Raw genomic sequence first — 16,014 nt, forward strand, 5'->3', positions numbered from 1 at the left:
AATCCTGTGTCACTGACGACACTTCACTGACCCACTTGACTCCTGAAAAGGGCACTGGAGTAAACTTTTCCCTCCCCAAATGTAAATTGAGTTTAGCATCCAACAACAAAAAGAGCATTCGTATCAATTTTTACATCCTGACTACAGTAAAATGAAAGGAAGGGGTAACTATCTAAACTGTGGTACTGAATTGGTGTATATATAATTTGGTCTTTTAATTGAGTTGCTTAAGTAAATTGGCCACAATAAAGAGTTTCTAATGCTGAAGTTTTTGAGTGATAGTTCTTTGTCAGCTTTCAAATCACTTTAAAACTGTTTGCCTCTTTGATCTAGATTGTCCCCTTGGTGCTTAACATGTACATATATAAAGGTGCTAAGCGATGAGAAACAAACAAAAGATTTAAGACAATTTAATGACTCATTTTCTAGTAGGCTTTTTACATACTTCACATGCATGCCATACGATTTATAATGAGTCACTGTTCTTGTATGATAGGCTTCATTTCCCACACAAACAAAAATTCCAACCAAAAATTTTTTCACTATGACATAATTCCTCCAAAATCTTTAAGACCTCAGTTGATCTAAAAGAAAATACCAATTGAAGTTGCTGAAAAACCACAAGTTTGCAACATCAAGTATAAACATTCCCTAGGGAACCAATCAATCAGACCTAATCAAGGAATTTACTTCCTAGGTGAGAAACACCTCATGCATTTCACATTTCTTAATTAAAATTTGAATTTCATCACTTTCAGCGCTTGCTGATACTCATGTAATTTAAAATAACAACAATAATTAGAGTATACTGTTGGTGGTGTCATTGGCTTAAGTACAAAAGTAACAAACTAAAGGTTTACCAGAACACTGTCTTCCTAGCAAAAACAAATTCACTAGCTCTATTTGGAATGTTTTGTGCTTCCTTATGGTTGAATAGAATTGGCATTTAAAAAGCTTTCATGCATGATTATGTAATTTTCAAAAATTCTCCATTTTTGAGCCCTTGACAACCTCTTGTTGCCTTTAAGTGTGGATATTCCTTCATTATCAGTGCTCTACAAATATTCTCTCATCACACTTCACCAGTCTGCAGCTTGAGAGCAAGGCTTGGATTCATCTTGGCTTTTTTAATATGAACATGCATAGAGGGCTATTACCTTGATCATACTAGCTGTAGGTCTAACATAGCTATGTAAAGCAAAGCAAAGAAATTAGGACAACACTGTGTTCATAGTGAAGAACCTAACAACACAAACAGAGAAATTAACTAGGACACCCATGTAAATCAATAGTCTTCATGAAAAATCAGTTTTAGTGACTGCAAATATGCCTTAGCTCAAGTTCAATTTCAAAAAGTTATGAGGGAATTTAACACTGTTTCTAAGCACTCTTTGTGGTAAGGATTAAAGCAACAATCAGTCCATAAAGACCAAGAACTTCAGCAAAAATCAAAATAAGAATCATTCCAACAAAGAGACGAGGCTGTTGAGCTGTTCCTCTGACTCCAGCATCACCAACAATACCAATAGCAAAACCTGCTGCCAAGCCACTCAGTCCAACACTCAAACCTGCACCCAGATCTAGAAAACTCCTTAAATACAAGAAATGAGAAAAAAATCTTATGAGATAATGTGTAGAGAATTTTATAAAATACCATTAATGAGAAACAAATAACAATATATCTTTAAGTGGGATACTAAAAAATATCACTTTCAAGGAAGGTAAGCAATTACTCACTTGAAAAGAGTATACTTCTCAGAAACTGAAAAGGAAAGGAAAAATTGTTAGTTCAGAAGAACCCTAGGACATCATTTTTAGCACATTTTCATTGCATAGCATGCTGTGTGTTAGCAATAGTAAGGACTGACCACAATCAATAGGCTACTGTAAAAGTGTAAAGTTGGTTGAGAACTTTTTTAAGTATTGTTTCAAATAAGGGCTGGTTTTAAGTTAACAATTTTTTTGGTTATATTTGTCTAATTGAGGAAGACTAAGTTACTTTGCCTTGAGAAGTAATCAAAAATGTGTCCAAAGTTTATCCTTACTGGATGTAAATGAGAGAAGTGAAATTAAATGGGAATACAAAGTTTACATAACTCTTTACATCCCAACATTTGTATGCACATTCTCTATTCTCTTCCCCATACATTTCCTCCAAGGATAATTTTTTTAACAATCAAGAGTTTCTTTAGCCCTTTGACCCTTAAGAGTGACTGGCATCTAATTTCTTTTTTCCAATATCACCACTGAATCACACATTGATGTCATGAGAATGAAGGGAATGATCACCAACTGAAAAAACTCTTGATTGTTAGACAAATTCTCCTTGTCAGCACCTTAGTAAATGTACAGAGAACAGTATAGAGAATATGAATACTGATATTAGAGTGTAAAAGGTTAATTGGTGATTATTTCCCTTATTCTCATGTCCTTTATGTGTGATTCAGAGGTGATACTGTATGGGGGAATTAGATGCTAGTCACTCTTGGCTGTCAAAGGGTTAAGAAATACAGTAAAATGAAATTTTTCATTATTAAGTTTTTGTTCGTTATTATCTTTCTTGATCAAAATATGTATTTAAATGTTTCAATGTTTTGGACAAAGCCTCAGTCAAGGTTCAGTGAATATGAATGATTTCTCCATTTAAAATGAATATACAATCACCAACAACAACCTAGAGAAATATTTTCTGCAACTTTAAATCTAAAGTGAGTTACTACCATGACAAAATGACCACTGAAAATATATGAAGCTATCAATCGATTGTAAAGCAATTAACCGCACTTGCTATATGTTTGTTGTGAGACTACAACAAAAGGTGGTAAATCATAAGCCACAGGCAAGAAGGGTACAAACTTTTTATGTATTAAACCAACTTCTTAGGTGGGCTACTGCCTTGGTTGACTGATACAGAGTGCTTATCTTGCTTTAATACTATAGTAATAGGTTTCTCAAAACAATGAACAACAAGTTGTTTGCAACATAACATGTGGGAATTGTGAAGGATCCACTAAATGCTGTGGTTCATTTGATGCACTAAGAAAGAGCATGGCAAAATAAACAGTGGGCTAGCTTATCAGCTTTCCTTAATCAATGTAAAAGAACATGAGAGGTGTAAAGAGCTGCTCAGTGGCTTGCCAGTCAGAACAACTGGTGAGGCATTGAGTCACTCTACAGATATAGCTCCATAAATTAGCACAACATTTCTCTTTACATAGAGATAATGGTCTACGTAGGGAATTTTGACACGATTGAATTTCACTCCAGCTATGTAGAAAAAAAAAACTTCGTTGTCATTAATAACCAGAATCGAAATGAAGAATGTTTCATACGAAGAATGACGTAATTTTCTCAATTATAACACTAGCGATTAACCCGTCATGAACACTTACTTCCATTGCCAACAAGTACGGCCACGACGAGTCCATAAATAGCAAGGATACCCGCCATGACTACTGGAATTATAGACTTCATAATCAGTTCTGGGCGCATCACACTCATGGCAGCGATTCCTGTTCCACTTTTGGCTGTCCCATATGCTGCTCCTAGGGCTAGAATTGGTTTTACCGAATTAATGATCAGCATGGTTTAAACTTAGCACAGGGTAGCCAAACCTCTCATAATATGCTTACCACTAAACACAATGGCCGAAGTTGCTCCCATGGCACCGAAAAACGCGACATAAGAAGGTTGATCTCCCATTTTCTTTAAGGAATTTAAGAATGATTTCTACCAGAAAGACACCAGCTGCCGAACAAAATGGCGATGTGAGTTGGGTCAGGTGATCGATCACGTTCGTCATGTGACACGAAAATCATGTGATGTACTCGTACAAGATCATCTGTGACAGAAGGATGGCACGGTTACTCAGTAAAAAAAAAAACATGGTGGGTTTGTTTTGGAATTGATAACTTGGATATGAAAGAGGGGAGACATGTCCTCAGCGTTGTGGAAGTTCTCTCAAATGAGTGTAAAGATAGGATTCTTTCTCCAGTGGAAAGATGTTTCTTCTTGGTACAAAGTTGGGTTCAACGAGAAGTTGAAACTATGCAGAGGTATAGTGACAAGGTTGTGGAATCATGATGTGAGCACAGTGATCATGCATGACTTTTTTGAATTTTTTTAGTGTTCATAGGCAGCATTCATGTAGACTGAATGAGAAAATAGTTAAAGTGAGCATATTTGGAAGATATCTAAGTGTCGGAGTTCAGATCTTAGCAACTAAATTGACCATCAGCAATCATCAACAATCATCTGACTATTCACACTGGAAAGACTGTGGCTATGCTGATTTCCAATCATTCTTTTGTTGGTCCATTGAGACCTGTTATGTTAGGAAATTCTTACATTCACTTCACTTCTAAATCCACTTGCTTAGGGGTTGAAATCGACTATAAACTGAACTGGAAACCCCACGTAAAAGCACTGCGCACTAAGTTTGGAGGAAAGCTAAAATTCTTGAAAAATTTTAAAGCCCTTCCCTCAAGTGTTTTAGAGGAAATATATTTTAAAGGGATTGTCCCGAGCATCACTTACTGCATTGCTATTTGGGGATCCTGCTCACCATCTACATTCTATATTTTAGAACATCTACACCTGAAAGCAGCCAAACTAGTTCACAAACTCCCTACCGAAACTCCTGACACTGACGTTCTTGACCTTGTAAAATGGAAACCTCTAGTCTATATTTACAAGCATAGGCTTGCTTCTATAATGTACCAGATCTATCGTAATAGCTTACCTGATCAACTCACAGCCCTCTTCGAAACTTGCAATACTAATACTAATTATAATTTAAGGTGCACAAATCACTTCTCGCATGTACGGTACAATAGCAACATTGGCAGAAATAGTGTAAGATATAGAGGACCCATCGTTTGGAATTTAATCCCTAGAGCCATCAAGGATGCTTAAAAACTTAGACAAGCCTCCAAGATACTGGACCAACTCCAATTCGAAAAAGAGGCCTGTCTGATAACATCAAAATGATCAGATTTCTTATATTTTTAGTTTTTAAATTTTTAATTAATTAATTTATTTATTTTATTTAAGATTTTATATAAATACATTTTTTTTTAAATTAAGTTGTCAGTAGGTCCACACCAGCCTTTGGGTTGCTGCAAACCAACCTGCCTTAACAAATAGTATACGTATGTATATATGTATGTATGTATGTATGTATCAGAGTTTGTACATTGCTGTACTGAATTAGAGTAATTGCAAATGACTTGAAGTAATAGTCAGAAGCATGTATTAAAAATTGATTTTCTTCTTGTCTGAGATAAAGTATTACTGAATAGGTATATATCTTCCCGAGTGTGCACGATCATGCAATATGTATGAGTGAACATGAAGTGCTATTTTACTTTTTGTGGTGAGTGGCGTTTTGAAAACCAGTAAACAGTATTCCATGAGATGTGTTAAAGAGTATGTAATTCTGTATTTTCGGAATCTCTCGGAGCAGCCCCACAAATTAAGGCCAAATAAACCAAGAGATTAAGTTGAGTTCTTTCAATCATTCTTTTTATGTGAGGCAGAATGCTCCAGGAGACAGCAGTTACATAGTGGTGTATTTGTAAGGTACTTCTCTAGTAAAAGATTTGGACAACTTAGGAGTATTTCGAGTTATGAAGGGGGATCCAGTGGAAGCAATGAGGGCAAATCAGATGAAAGGGAGAAAGAAAAGTCCTCAAGAAAAAAAGCAATCAAAGGTACACACAATTAAATAAATGTTTTGAGTGGCTGTACAACTACTATGAGACTAGAAGATTAGATGTAAAAGGTCTTTAAAGACCATGGTTAGTAGTATTAAGAAAATACATATTTGGTTAGCAAACAAATTATGTAGGATGATTGAACTGCAACCAAATTTTGTATGTAGTTATTGTAACTTTTTCATGGTGTAAGTGAGGTTAGAACTTGGATTCAGGGTTATTGTTTGAAATTTGACTTGAAGATTGATTTTTGCAAACCTTGTTAGATACTTAGTAACTTCCCTTTTGGGAAAATAGTGATTGTTTTGTTAACCGTTTCATATTTTATTTTGATTCTTGAAGGAGAAAGAGCAAAAAGATTTTTTAAGATGCAACCAATTGATGTCAATTATGATAGAAAATATTATCAAAATACATTTATTTCTGCTACCCGTGCCATGAGTGATTACCTTCTTAAACCAAGGTATGGTACCAAACACAATGTCTGTTTGGCTTCTTGTTTGTTCATGATGCAATCAAATTTTATCTTCTAATCAGTTATGAAATTACTAAGATTGGGTTCCCATTGTCTTTTGTCTCCTAACCTTAATTATTCAGTGCTAGGAGACAAACTTTAAGAAATGGAGAGGCCACTTGATGTTCTTTTGTTGTAATTGGCTTAAAACTGTCAAGTTGCCCAAAATGAGTTTCTCACTCTGTTAGAGATTCACTCTGTACAAGGATATTTTATTGATTATATGATTGCAATGAATTCTTTATGGTCTATACAAATGAAAATAAATTGAATTTAAGTTTCAGTGTGGGTAGGATATATTGATTCCTTCCTTCAGTTATTAAGAGGGAATCAAGAAAAAAGCTAGGCAAAGTGCTGTTGTTTCAGCTGCAGTAAAAGAGTGGTGAATCCTGGCCAATGAATGTTCTTTGGTGGTAATTGGCTTAAAACTGTAAGGAAGCCTGAGATAGGTGTCTTACTATGTGGGTGATGCTCACTGTACAGGGATATTTTATGGAATTTTTGATTGTGGGCTAAATGAATTCTTAATCCAGAGAAGTACAAATAAAATGAATTTGAATGGCAGTGTGGGTAAGGTTTATCAATTTTTTTTCCTTCAGTGATTTAGAGGGAATCAAGACAACAGCAGTGCGGAGTGCTTATAGTGATCCACAACAACCTCCAGATGTTTGCTATTTAAAATCAGATGTAGAGAAAAGGTAAGTAATGAACATTTGTCTGTAAATTATGGAGGGAGAGTTTCTTTGCTTATTATGGTCTGGTTTTGCCATGGTTGCCTTTTATTTCTAAGGTAAAGAATACCTGTTAATAAGACAGTAGACTTGGTACTCTAGGAGGAAACTAGCTTTGAGGTGTGCTTGTATATTCTTGTAAAGAAAAGCATTCAGTTAATTAGTAAAAAAAACTAAAAGCAATATGAAGGAGTTTATATGGGTATATATTAGGCAATATTGTTAGGTAATGTTGAACTGATCAATTTCTTTGAACAGCACTTGATAGAAGAGGAGGAGGCTATAAAGAATAGGAAGAGCAAAACCAGAAAATTGCTAGAAACTTGGGAAAAAATGAATTTTCAAATTTTGGTTTTATTTTCAGGTGTTTTTTCTTTGTACTTGATTTTTTTAAGAAAATGGCTTGGGTTATTGAGAATCATCAAGACCTATTGCAACAAAACTAAAGAAATCCCAAACTTGATTAATGAGTTTCTCATCAATAATATCATGCATTGTACTTATTGTAACAGCAAAATTGCAAGGTTAATTAAAATCAAACATAAGAATTCAAATAATTTTTATTCTTATTTAAAATATTCAGAGCTTATGAAGTTTGGGGAAGCCCTGAAGCTCTTTCAAGAGAAATCTGGAACAGAAAAAAGGTGTATGAAGAAAGTGAACGTTATAGGAAAGGTACTTTACAACTACCTGTGGGCTCATGTACAGTCAAACCATCATTAAGAGCCACCTCCTGAGATGGTCACCTTTCCACAATGGTAGTGCATGATCCATAAAGTGTGTCCTAGATGCCAATTCAAAATAACCTCTCAACAAAAGTTGGTGGTGAAATAGATAGGGGTATTGTTTTGCACTCCTCCCTTTCTGTAAAGCCTAACTCTCTACTGCTACTCCCCCTCACTTGCTATTGTCAAGAGATTCAAGTGTATAATATTTATTCAATACTTTCTTTGTAGTGGTAGCAGCAGGAGCAACATCAGTAATGTGCAATTCCTAAGAAATCTTTACTCAAGTAACCTATTATCAACTTTGCTCATTTTTCTAGGCCTAGGAGAACTAATAGGACATCTAAAGAAGTCAATAAGAGACCACTCTAAGAAGAATGAAGAGAACAAGGTCAGTTGATAGGGCTCCAAACTCAACTTTATTCAAAGTGGCCAGTTATGAATAGTTTTGTTCATGACTTTTGAACATGGAAAGTGCATGAATACCATCCCTACATAATTGCTTACTGGTAGTTAGTCCTTTCCAGGGGCTCACAAAGTAGCTCACTTTTCTCTTGGAGAAGGTCTTCGATTGCTTACTCAGTATGTTTTTATCACCTTCCATTTTATTTTCTAGCACTATGGTGAAAGGATACAGAGAAATATGTTGTTGAAAGGTTCTGCCAAGGTTGTGACATATGCAATCTGCAGGTACAAAACACCTACACAACTGTAACACTTCTAGCTTAGCTTGGGTTATCACTCTTGTCCAATTCCTGGATTAGAGTGAAACAACAATTGATGTGAGACTGTTTTAATTTTGTAGTTATAGGATCACATATGGTTGTCCTGTTTTTCTGTTTCTTAGATTTAGACCAGAATTACCATAATTAAAGATGGTCTAGTATCCCCACTTGTTCAAAATGCACCCCACTTAAGCTGGAAAAGTTATGCTCTAGAATAATCAACTTTTGAATAGTTATTATTGTAACTCTAACTCAACATCCTTCAAAGGAAAACTCTTGTCATAACCCCTCACAGTAAATTTTAGACTATTTTTTTTACTGTTACAAGGAAAGGAAAGTGCTTCTAGTGTAAATGATATGTTCTGTTGATGGGCCAAGTTTGCATATGGTGCATAGTGCTAAAGGACAACTTATTATTATTATTAAGTACATTATTTATTGCATTGGACAGATCAGTATTGTTTGTTGATGTTTTTAATAGCAACCTAGCAGTGATGCTGTTTAAGTTTGGTGCTTATCTGTACAGTGGATCAGCAACAATGTTATCAGAATCTATACATTCATTAGCAGACATGTTGAACCAGGTATGGTATGATTGAATTTATTTACATCTAGCTAAGAAAGGCAATCCATGTAAAGATACTCTGAAGATGGCTCATATAATTCCGAAACAATTATCAATTTTCAAACAAAAACTAAATAGTTATTCATGAAAAAAATGATATGATAATGCCTTAAATTTGTTCTTGTCTTGGCAAGAACAAATTTAATGCATGTAAAAGTTTTCTTGGTATTAGATATTTTTGATATTAGTTTACAGTGGAAGTTGTTAAAACGGCTACAGTGGATGTATTGAATTTTGCAGCCTATGTTTCCATTTCATGTTTTCTTGCTTCTTCTTCTGCCTCTTTGCCACAAAAAGAACTCTCAAAATTACTTGTCACTCTCATTGAGTGTGTGCTTCTTTGCCCAAAGTTGAAATAGGAAATGAAATTGTTTTGTTTTTTAGCTAACAATTTTATTGGTCTTCTAACCATTGCCCTTAGGCAAATACAACCTGATATTTATGAGGAAATTTTGAATGTTATGAGTTATTGTAATGAGGCTTTTTCAGTGAGTGAGGCTTTTTTGTTTTTTTTATCAATTGAAAGTGTCTGTTAGCTGTTGGAATCATGCAGTCAATCAAGAAACCTTCTCCAGATCATCCGTAAGTATAAGTACTTCCCTGTAAACACAAGTCTGATCATGGTTTAACTTATGCTTTTTGCGATATACCTTATCAGATGATTATACACTCTTGAAGCAGTTAGTGGGGGAAAATACATTATTAATAGTGAACAGCAGATAGACATATTTCCATTAGAACGTCTCAAGCCATATTTTCCTGCCAGTTTTCAAAATAGTTTTAGGCAAGCTTTGTGGACCTAATTCTTTACGTCAGCAGAGTTAATGTAACCAAGTTTTGGAGAAAAGAATGTATGAAAGTGAAATTAACAGACCCTGAAATGTTTTAACTTTTTAATCTTAAAGAATGTGGTTGTCCATCATAAAGGGTAAGATTTAGGTTGGCCTTGCATTTTGGTTACTAGTCAGACACTGACTTCATCTGGAACCTGACGAAGAGTTTGAAAACCAAAGATGATTTTTACATTAGTTGCTACTTGTCTGTGTATATACCATACAATGTATGGTTGAGTGTACTTTTTCCAACATATGTTTAGGTTAATAAAACTATCTTTCAGATATGGCTGGTCAAGAGCTCGTTACGTGTATTCTCTTATTAGTGGTGTTGGGATTTTTTTCCTTGGAGCTGGTGTAACAATGTATCATGGTGTGTCAGGCCTGATGAATCCATCTCCATTAGAGAATCTTACAATGGTCAGTTGTGATAAATAAACATTGACAATATCTAGCTATAAAGTTTTCAGATCAATGTCAGCATCTGAGCAAATGTGCACATTCTGGTACCCCTCCCCTAACCCAACACCAGCCCACTCATAACAAGTTAAAGTTAATGTTTGGTTAGGGGTAGAAGTTGCCTATATACTGACATTGATCCAAATTTTTTGTAAAGTTAACTGTGTGACACTTTTCAACTTATAAGCTTCTAGCTTCTATTGGGTTTCCTTGCTACATTTATTATTTAGTTGTTGAAAAATTTATAAATAAATGTAATGTTGCAATCTTCTAGTAATTGTAGAAAATTGTTTGTTTGTAAATAGTCTCCCTCACAGCCATTTTTGGATGGCATGCAAAAAATGGCTGTGAGTGAGACAAGTAAATTATAGTTTTTTTTAAACAATAAAATAAATGTATTGTAGTTGTTACAGCAAATGGGGTCATTAAAAATGCATTATAAGTGAAGATCAAACAAAACTTGAACTTTAAGATAGACCAGCATTAAAAGACAACTTTTAGTTAGTGATTGGTCTAATTTCAATGGCTGGGTTGCCAAGGGATACTAAGTTTTGTACCAATGATATGATTAATTCCAAATTCCCATTATTACCCAATAATTGTGACTAGCTAAATTAATGGTGGTATACTGTGGTTGTGTCATGCCACAACAGAAGGCAAAAAAATTTCAAAAGCTTTAAGTTGTGTTTGAAACATAATTCTTTCCAGCATTTCCGATACACATGAAATTAAAGTGCATAGTCTCAGGAGGATATTCAGCCTACCAGATGACTTTTGTTTTATAACAAGAGGTTACTTTTGCATGTTTTATCATTCAGGCCTATACTATTCTTGCTGGATCATTTCTAGTGGAAGGAGGTTGGTTGTGTACAGTCATTTTTGTCTTCTTTGTTTGTTAATAGTTGATCTATCTTCATAGTACATTGTTTGGAAATTGTTGAAACCATAATGATTGTAATTAATTGATGCTTTCATAATTGATCTATTAATAGTTAGTTCTTAATTAGTGGTTTGTTTCAATAAGGAAATGCATGTTTCTCTGATTGGTTATTGAAAGTCCTCAAGGACTGTCTGATTTAAAGCAGCTTGTAATTGGACACACCAAACTGGACAAACTGACAGCTAATGAACATTAAACAGCAAGTGTTCTAAGCTTGTAAAATTTAGATACCTGCTGGTAGTCCTTGAAAACTATTAATTATAAAAGAACCATCTGTGGTAAGGGTGCCAAGATGTAAACTGAAATTAACTAGTCAGCCACCTTTAGCATGAGACATCATGTTTAATGCTATTGATTTAGAAAGTAATTAAAACAAAAAAGGGAAAACAAATAAATGAGATTGCTTACTGAAACAAATCCAACTGACTACAGATGGTGCAAGAACTTTGTCACTAAATGTCACTTCTTCTTATACTGTGTAAAAACCCATATCATTTTATTTTGTGAGTGGTATAAACAATTATAAACAAAAATATTGACACTTGACTGTTTTTCTGCATCCTTAGCAACTTTGTTGCTGGCCATAGGGCAGGTGCGGAAAAGTGCTCGGGAAAGTGGCATGTCGTTCAAAGAATATGGTAATAAGATGGTATGATAATTAGCGCACAGTGTCATACAGCACCTGACTGAGTGTGACAGAAGACAATGAAATTGACATGGATATTAATTTTTTTAAAATTCCTTGAGTGTTTGAATAGGGGGTTTTACCATTGACAACTTGAGTGGAAGTCTTCAGTTTAGCTGAATAGCAAATTTATGTCAGTCCAAGAGTGTTATCAGTAAAAATGAATTGGTCAGTGTGGTAATGGTGAATAGCACCACTTCAAACTCTGTTAAGTTTTATATCATCTCATTGGACCAAGTGCTCCCTTTACTTGTAGCTAGTCTGTCTATCAAATGCGAGCATATTTTTCAACTGCACTCTGTCTACTGTTGCTGTACTTGTAGTGATGCGTGGTAGAGATCCCAGTGCAGTGACAGTCCTACTTGAGGATGGTGCTGCTGTAGCTGGAGTTATGTTGGCTACATGCTGCCTTGGTCTTACCTCTTACACTGGAAGCCCTGTATTTGATGCTTTGGGTTCAGTGATGATTGGAGGTACTGGTACTTTAAACTCACACACAGTTCTTGATATTCAAATTTACCTTCTTTTTCCTTTTTTTCTTTGGGTAATAAAGTAACAAATGAACAAGACTGACATGTTGTCTTAATGGATGCTTGATAACAATTAAGGAATTTGATCTCATAATTACTTGTTTAATAGAAGAAGTAAGATTTTTATTTAGTGAGAAGAAATTTGAATATCAAATGCTGAATAGGAAAAATCTAAAATTTATTTGAATCAGAGACCGTGACATTATCTGTAGTCATTCATTTTTTTGTGCAAATCACACCTTTGCTTGTTAATCTGTTACTTTTTAGGGCTTCTTGGCTCATTTGCAGTGTTCCTTATTGGTAGAAATGCTGACTTCCTGATTGGAAGGTACTGCATTTACTTTTGGATCTATGCTTGAAATTTTTTCCACTTTTTCCGACTTTTTATTGTTATTTATGAGGTGGTTTCTTTCCTTTTCAACCTCATAAACATGATTTTTTGTCTTTTCTAGAGTGTACTTTCTTGGGCTGTAAGCCAAAGAGGTTTGACCCCCTTCTCTCTGAATCCCCAAGTTATTCTGCACAGATAGTCCACACAATATAATATAATGTAAATGAAAAAATTACGCGCGTCTGATTGGCTGAACAAAGCGAACATTTTTCATTTAACACGAGAGCAAATTTTCAAATAGCTCGTGCGCTGCCAAAATTTCATCCGTCTTGAATTTCTGTGATGTGTTTCTCATGTAAATTATTAACAAGTAACAACATGATTTTTCGTGCAGTTTGTTGTAAATAAGCACTTATAAAGTTTTCAAAGACGACAAATCGCATAAGTTGCACTCGAAATCATTCAAATTTGAGTTTTATATTATTCTGCTTTCTTTGTTATCGCACTCTCTTACTTAGTCACCTTTTTTTTTTTTTTCCCTTTTTTTTTTTACAAATAAAAGTTACCTCACTTTCTTTTCAGATCTATTCCAGTTAACAGAATCCAGCAAATCATTGAAGTATTGGAAAGTGATATTGTGGTCAGGTTGGTAAATGATATGAAGCAAAACTGTATAGCCCGTTTGTTTTTGTCATCAAGAACAAAAGGTGTTACAAAACTTATTATAACATGGCTAATAAATTTGTCTCATCAAATTCAATTGCGCGAGCGTGCTTCATATTCCTATTGAGCACGCTCATGACGTTAGCAAACGTATCCCTCGTGAAAAAAAATTTTCCATTAGGTTGAAAATGTTATAAAACAATTGGTTCATACCTCAGCTGTGCGTTCATCGAGATATGAAGCACTTGGGAAGTTTAGAGAGCACTCAAGAAGCTAGAGTTGCTCGAGGCTACGCATCTTTCGTGCTCTCCAAACTTCCCGCGTGCTTCATATCTCGATGAACGCACGCTGACGTATGAACCAATTGTTAAATGTACTGCGCTGTTGAAGCAAATTGATTGCGTGAAAAACATTCTGTTTTCAAACCCAAGTGGTTACTTTTGAACGGAGGCCTGTTAAAAGAAGCCTTTTAACGCCTTGATTACGTTTGGATTTCCTTTAGGTCGATACATGACGTGAAAGCTACTGAGATGGGTAAGTTTCCTGCTGTGGTGAAGTGCTTTTTGAAGAGAAAAAGAAAAAACATTATATAATCACTCTGAACCTTCACTTTCCAGGAGCAGATGTAGTTCGTTTCAAGGCTGAGGTAAATTTTGATGGACGAGAAATTACTCGCTGTCATCTCAACAGAGTTGATATGGAACTGTTATTAGAGGTAAGCGTGGAGCACAATGAGTGTCTACCTGCATAGGACCGTTTATTCTTAGAAATTCTATTGAACAATGAGGAAAGATTTCCTCGTACACTATAAAACTCAACCAAGTTACAGCCGCACCGTGGCACAGGTAACGCAAAACAAAAGAGTAATCCTCTTGCCGATAGACAGAAAGAAAAATGTTCCCACCCCAAATCTCATCTCAAAGTAACGGAGAGATCTTGGCCATTGGTTTCAATTGTAATTGTTAGTGTAGGAACTCCTAGAATCAACTTTTTATTCATCATGGCGATTTTATATTATTTTTTTCCAGGAGGTCCAACAGCTGACCACAGTGCCTGAACTAGAACTTTTTCTCCTGGAACACGGAGAAGAAGTAATTGATATGTTGGGTCAACAAGTAGACAGAATTGAGAAAAATATTAAGGTAAAGTACGTCTTGACCAAAGAGATGGTGACTTAGTTCTAGCCTGTGAACTTGCAAAGAGTGCGTGCGAACAGCAAGTGAGGTGTTTACACTGTTCTACCAATGTGGATTAACCTTGTTTTCCTTTCCCTTTTAGAAAAGAAATCCCGAAGTGCGTCATGTTGATTTGGAGATTCTTTGAAGAAACGTGTTCCTTATCAGTTGACCACGAAAGATTTTCAAGCTCTTTGCTGTACAGTTTCCTTGACTCAAGCTTGTCAGGGATAAATTGATGGAAAATTAATTCTGACAATTTATTCATCCCTACTTAAGTGAGGACTTATCGTGATCACACTAGAGACGATGTGTTACGACCAGCAGGCACACACATTGCCGGAAAAAAAGTCTTACCTCTCCCATAATTTTCATTATAAAATGAATTGGAGGGCCCATAATTTACTCAGAGACGTTTCCCAGTATGGATAAAAACTACTCGAGTTAAAATCTGCAGTTTTGCGAGGCACGACGGTTGATGTGGAGGGCTTGTAAATGTCTCTGTTAAGACAATCCTCTATGAGATTCAAAAGTGGCAGCATCAAATGCCGTTTTAGTTTCGCGTTCTCGAATAATCAAGGACATTAGCGGTTTGAAGATAGTTGCCATCTTAGTCGCTAATTGCCTTATCTATCGTTTGAATTTAATTAAATTTAATAGGATAATAAGAATAATGCTAAATTTTTGGTGGCCTCTGATCCCCTTAAATTTAATAGTGTTGATATAAAGAGGCCACAAAGTCAATCAATCTGCAATCACACGACATAAATTGTAACTCAAGTTACTAAAGACTAAACTTTCACATTCCTCGTTCTTGTGCAAATTTCTTGATATTCGTTTGTTCTAACTTCAAGGTGGTTCTTAGTCCCCCAAACTTCTTTTCCCTGAACGAGTTTATCATATTTATTACATCCATTTTGAAATCACTGGTGGTCCCTGTAATCTGATTGGCTCAAATAAGTGCGATTTATTTACAAATCGCACCGTTTTTTGCTTTTAAATCACATCTTTTTCCCAGCCAATGAGGAGGCTACACTAAAAACAAAACAACCAATCAGATTTCAAGGCTTGTTTAAAGTAATCATTCAAACATAAACTGCAGTAAAATGAAAGACAAAGAGTATCATGTGGCAAATTTTGTAACTTTTGTTTCCAAAACTGCTATTTCCTCCCCCCCCCCCCAAAAAAAAAAAAAAATTGGATGAATTTAATTTCAAACCGGCTCAGTACTGCATCAATAAAATATTTGAACTGACTAAGTCCTGTATTTGGGCGATTTCAAAATGAACGCAATAAAGTGGTAATTGAACCTCGCGTCGTGCAATTTTGGTCAGAAAGCATACTTGTGATTACAAATCGAACTT

General features: G+C 35.2%; 2 protein-coding genes across 3 annotated transcripts; one reads left to right on the top strand and one right to left on the bottom strand.

Moving 5' to 3' along the window:
• Positions 1-396: 396 nt before the first annotated feature.
• LOC113673624 (V-type proton ATPase 16 kDa proteolipid subunit c) lies at positions 397-3,850 on the bottom strand. The gene is made up of 4 exons (XM_027190037.2): positions 3,633-3,850; positions 3,393-3,551; positions 1,738-1,762; positions 397-1,591 (listed from the first exon to the last, which is right to left on the bottom strand). The coding sequence occupies exons 1-4, from the start codon at positions 3,700-3,702 to the stop codon at positions 1,381-1,383; spliced, it is 465 nt and encodes a 154-aa protein (XP_027045838.2). The 5' UTR covers positions 3,703-3,850; the 3' UTR covers positions 397-1,380.
• LOC113673623 (proton-coupled zinc antiporter SLC30A9, mitochondrial) lies at positions 3,839-15,459 on the top strand. Of its 2 annotated transcripts, none has more exons than XM_027190035.2 (19): positions 3,839-4,055; positions 5,538-5,711; positions 6,057-6,177; positions 6,828-6,926; positions 7,543-7,634; positions 8,005-8,075; positions 8,301-8,374; positions 8,891-8,993; positions 9,561-9,616; positions 10,152-10,287; positions 11,145-11,184; positions 11,833-11,904; positions 12,275-12,424; positions 12,749-12,809; positions 13,395-13,457; positions 13,978-14,009; positions 14,093-14,190; positions 14,504-14,617; positions 14,754-15,459. In XM_027190035.2, exons 1-19 carry the CDS (start codon positions 3,935-3,937, stop codon positions 14,796-14,798), a joined length of 1,722 nt encoding a protein of 573 aa, XP_027045836.2. In that variant the 5' UTR covers positions 3,839-3,934; the 3' UTR covers positions 14,799-15,459. The 2 variants fall into 2 exon arrangements, with proteins under 2 accessions (XP_027045836.2, XP_027045837.1); XM_027190036.2 differs by having other exon boundaries at positions 3,875-4,084.
• Positions 15,460-16,014: the final 555 nt, after the last annotated feature.

Source organism: Pocillopora damicornis, chromosome 13 (genome assembly GCF_964200805.1).
Source record: "Pocillopora damicornis chromosome 13, jaPocDami1.2, whole genome shotgun sequence".
Lineage (NCBI taxonomy): Eukaryota > Metazoa > Cnidaria > Anthozoa > Scleractinia > Pocilloporidae > Pocillopora > Pocillopora damicornis.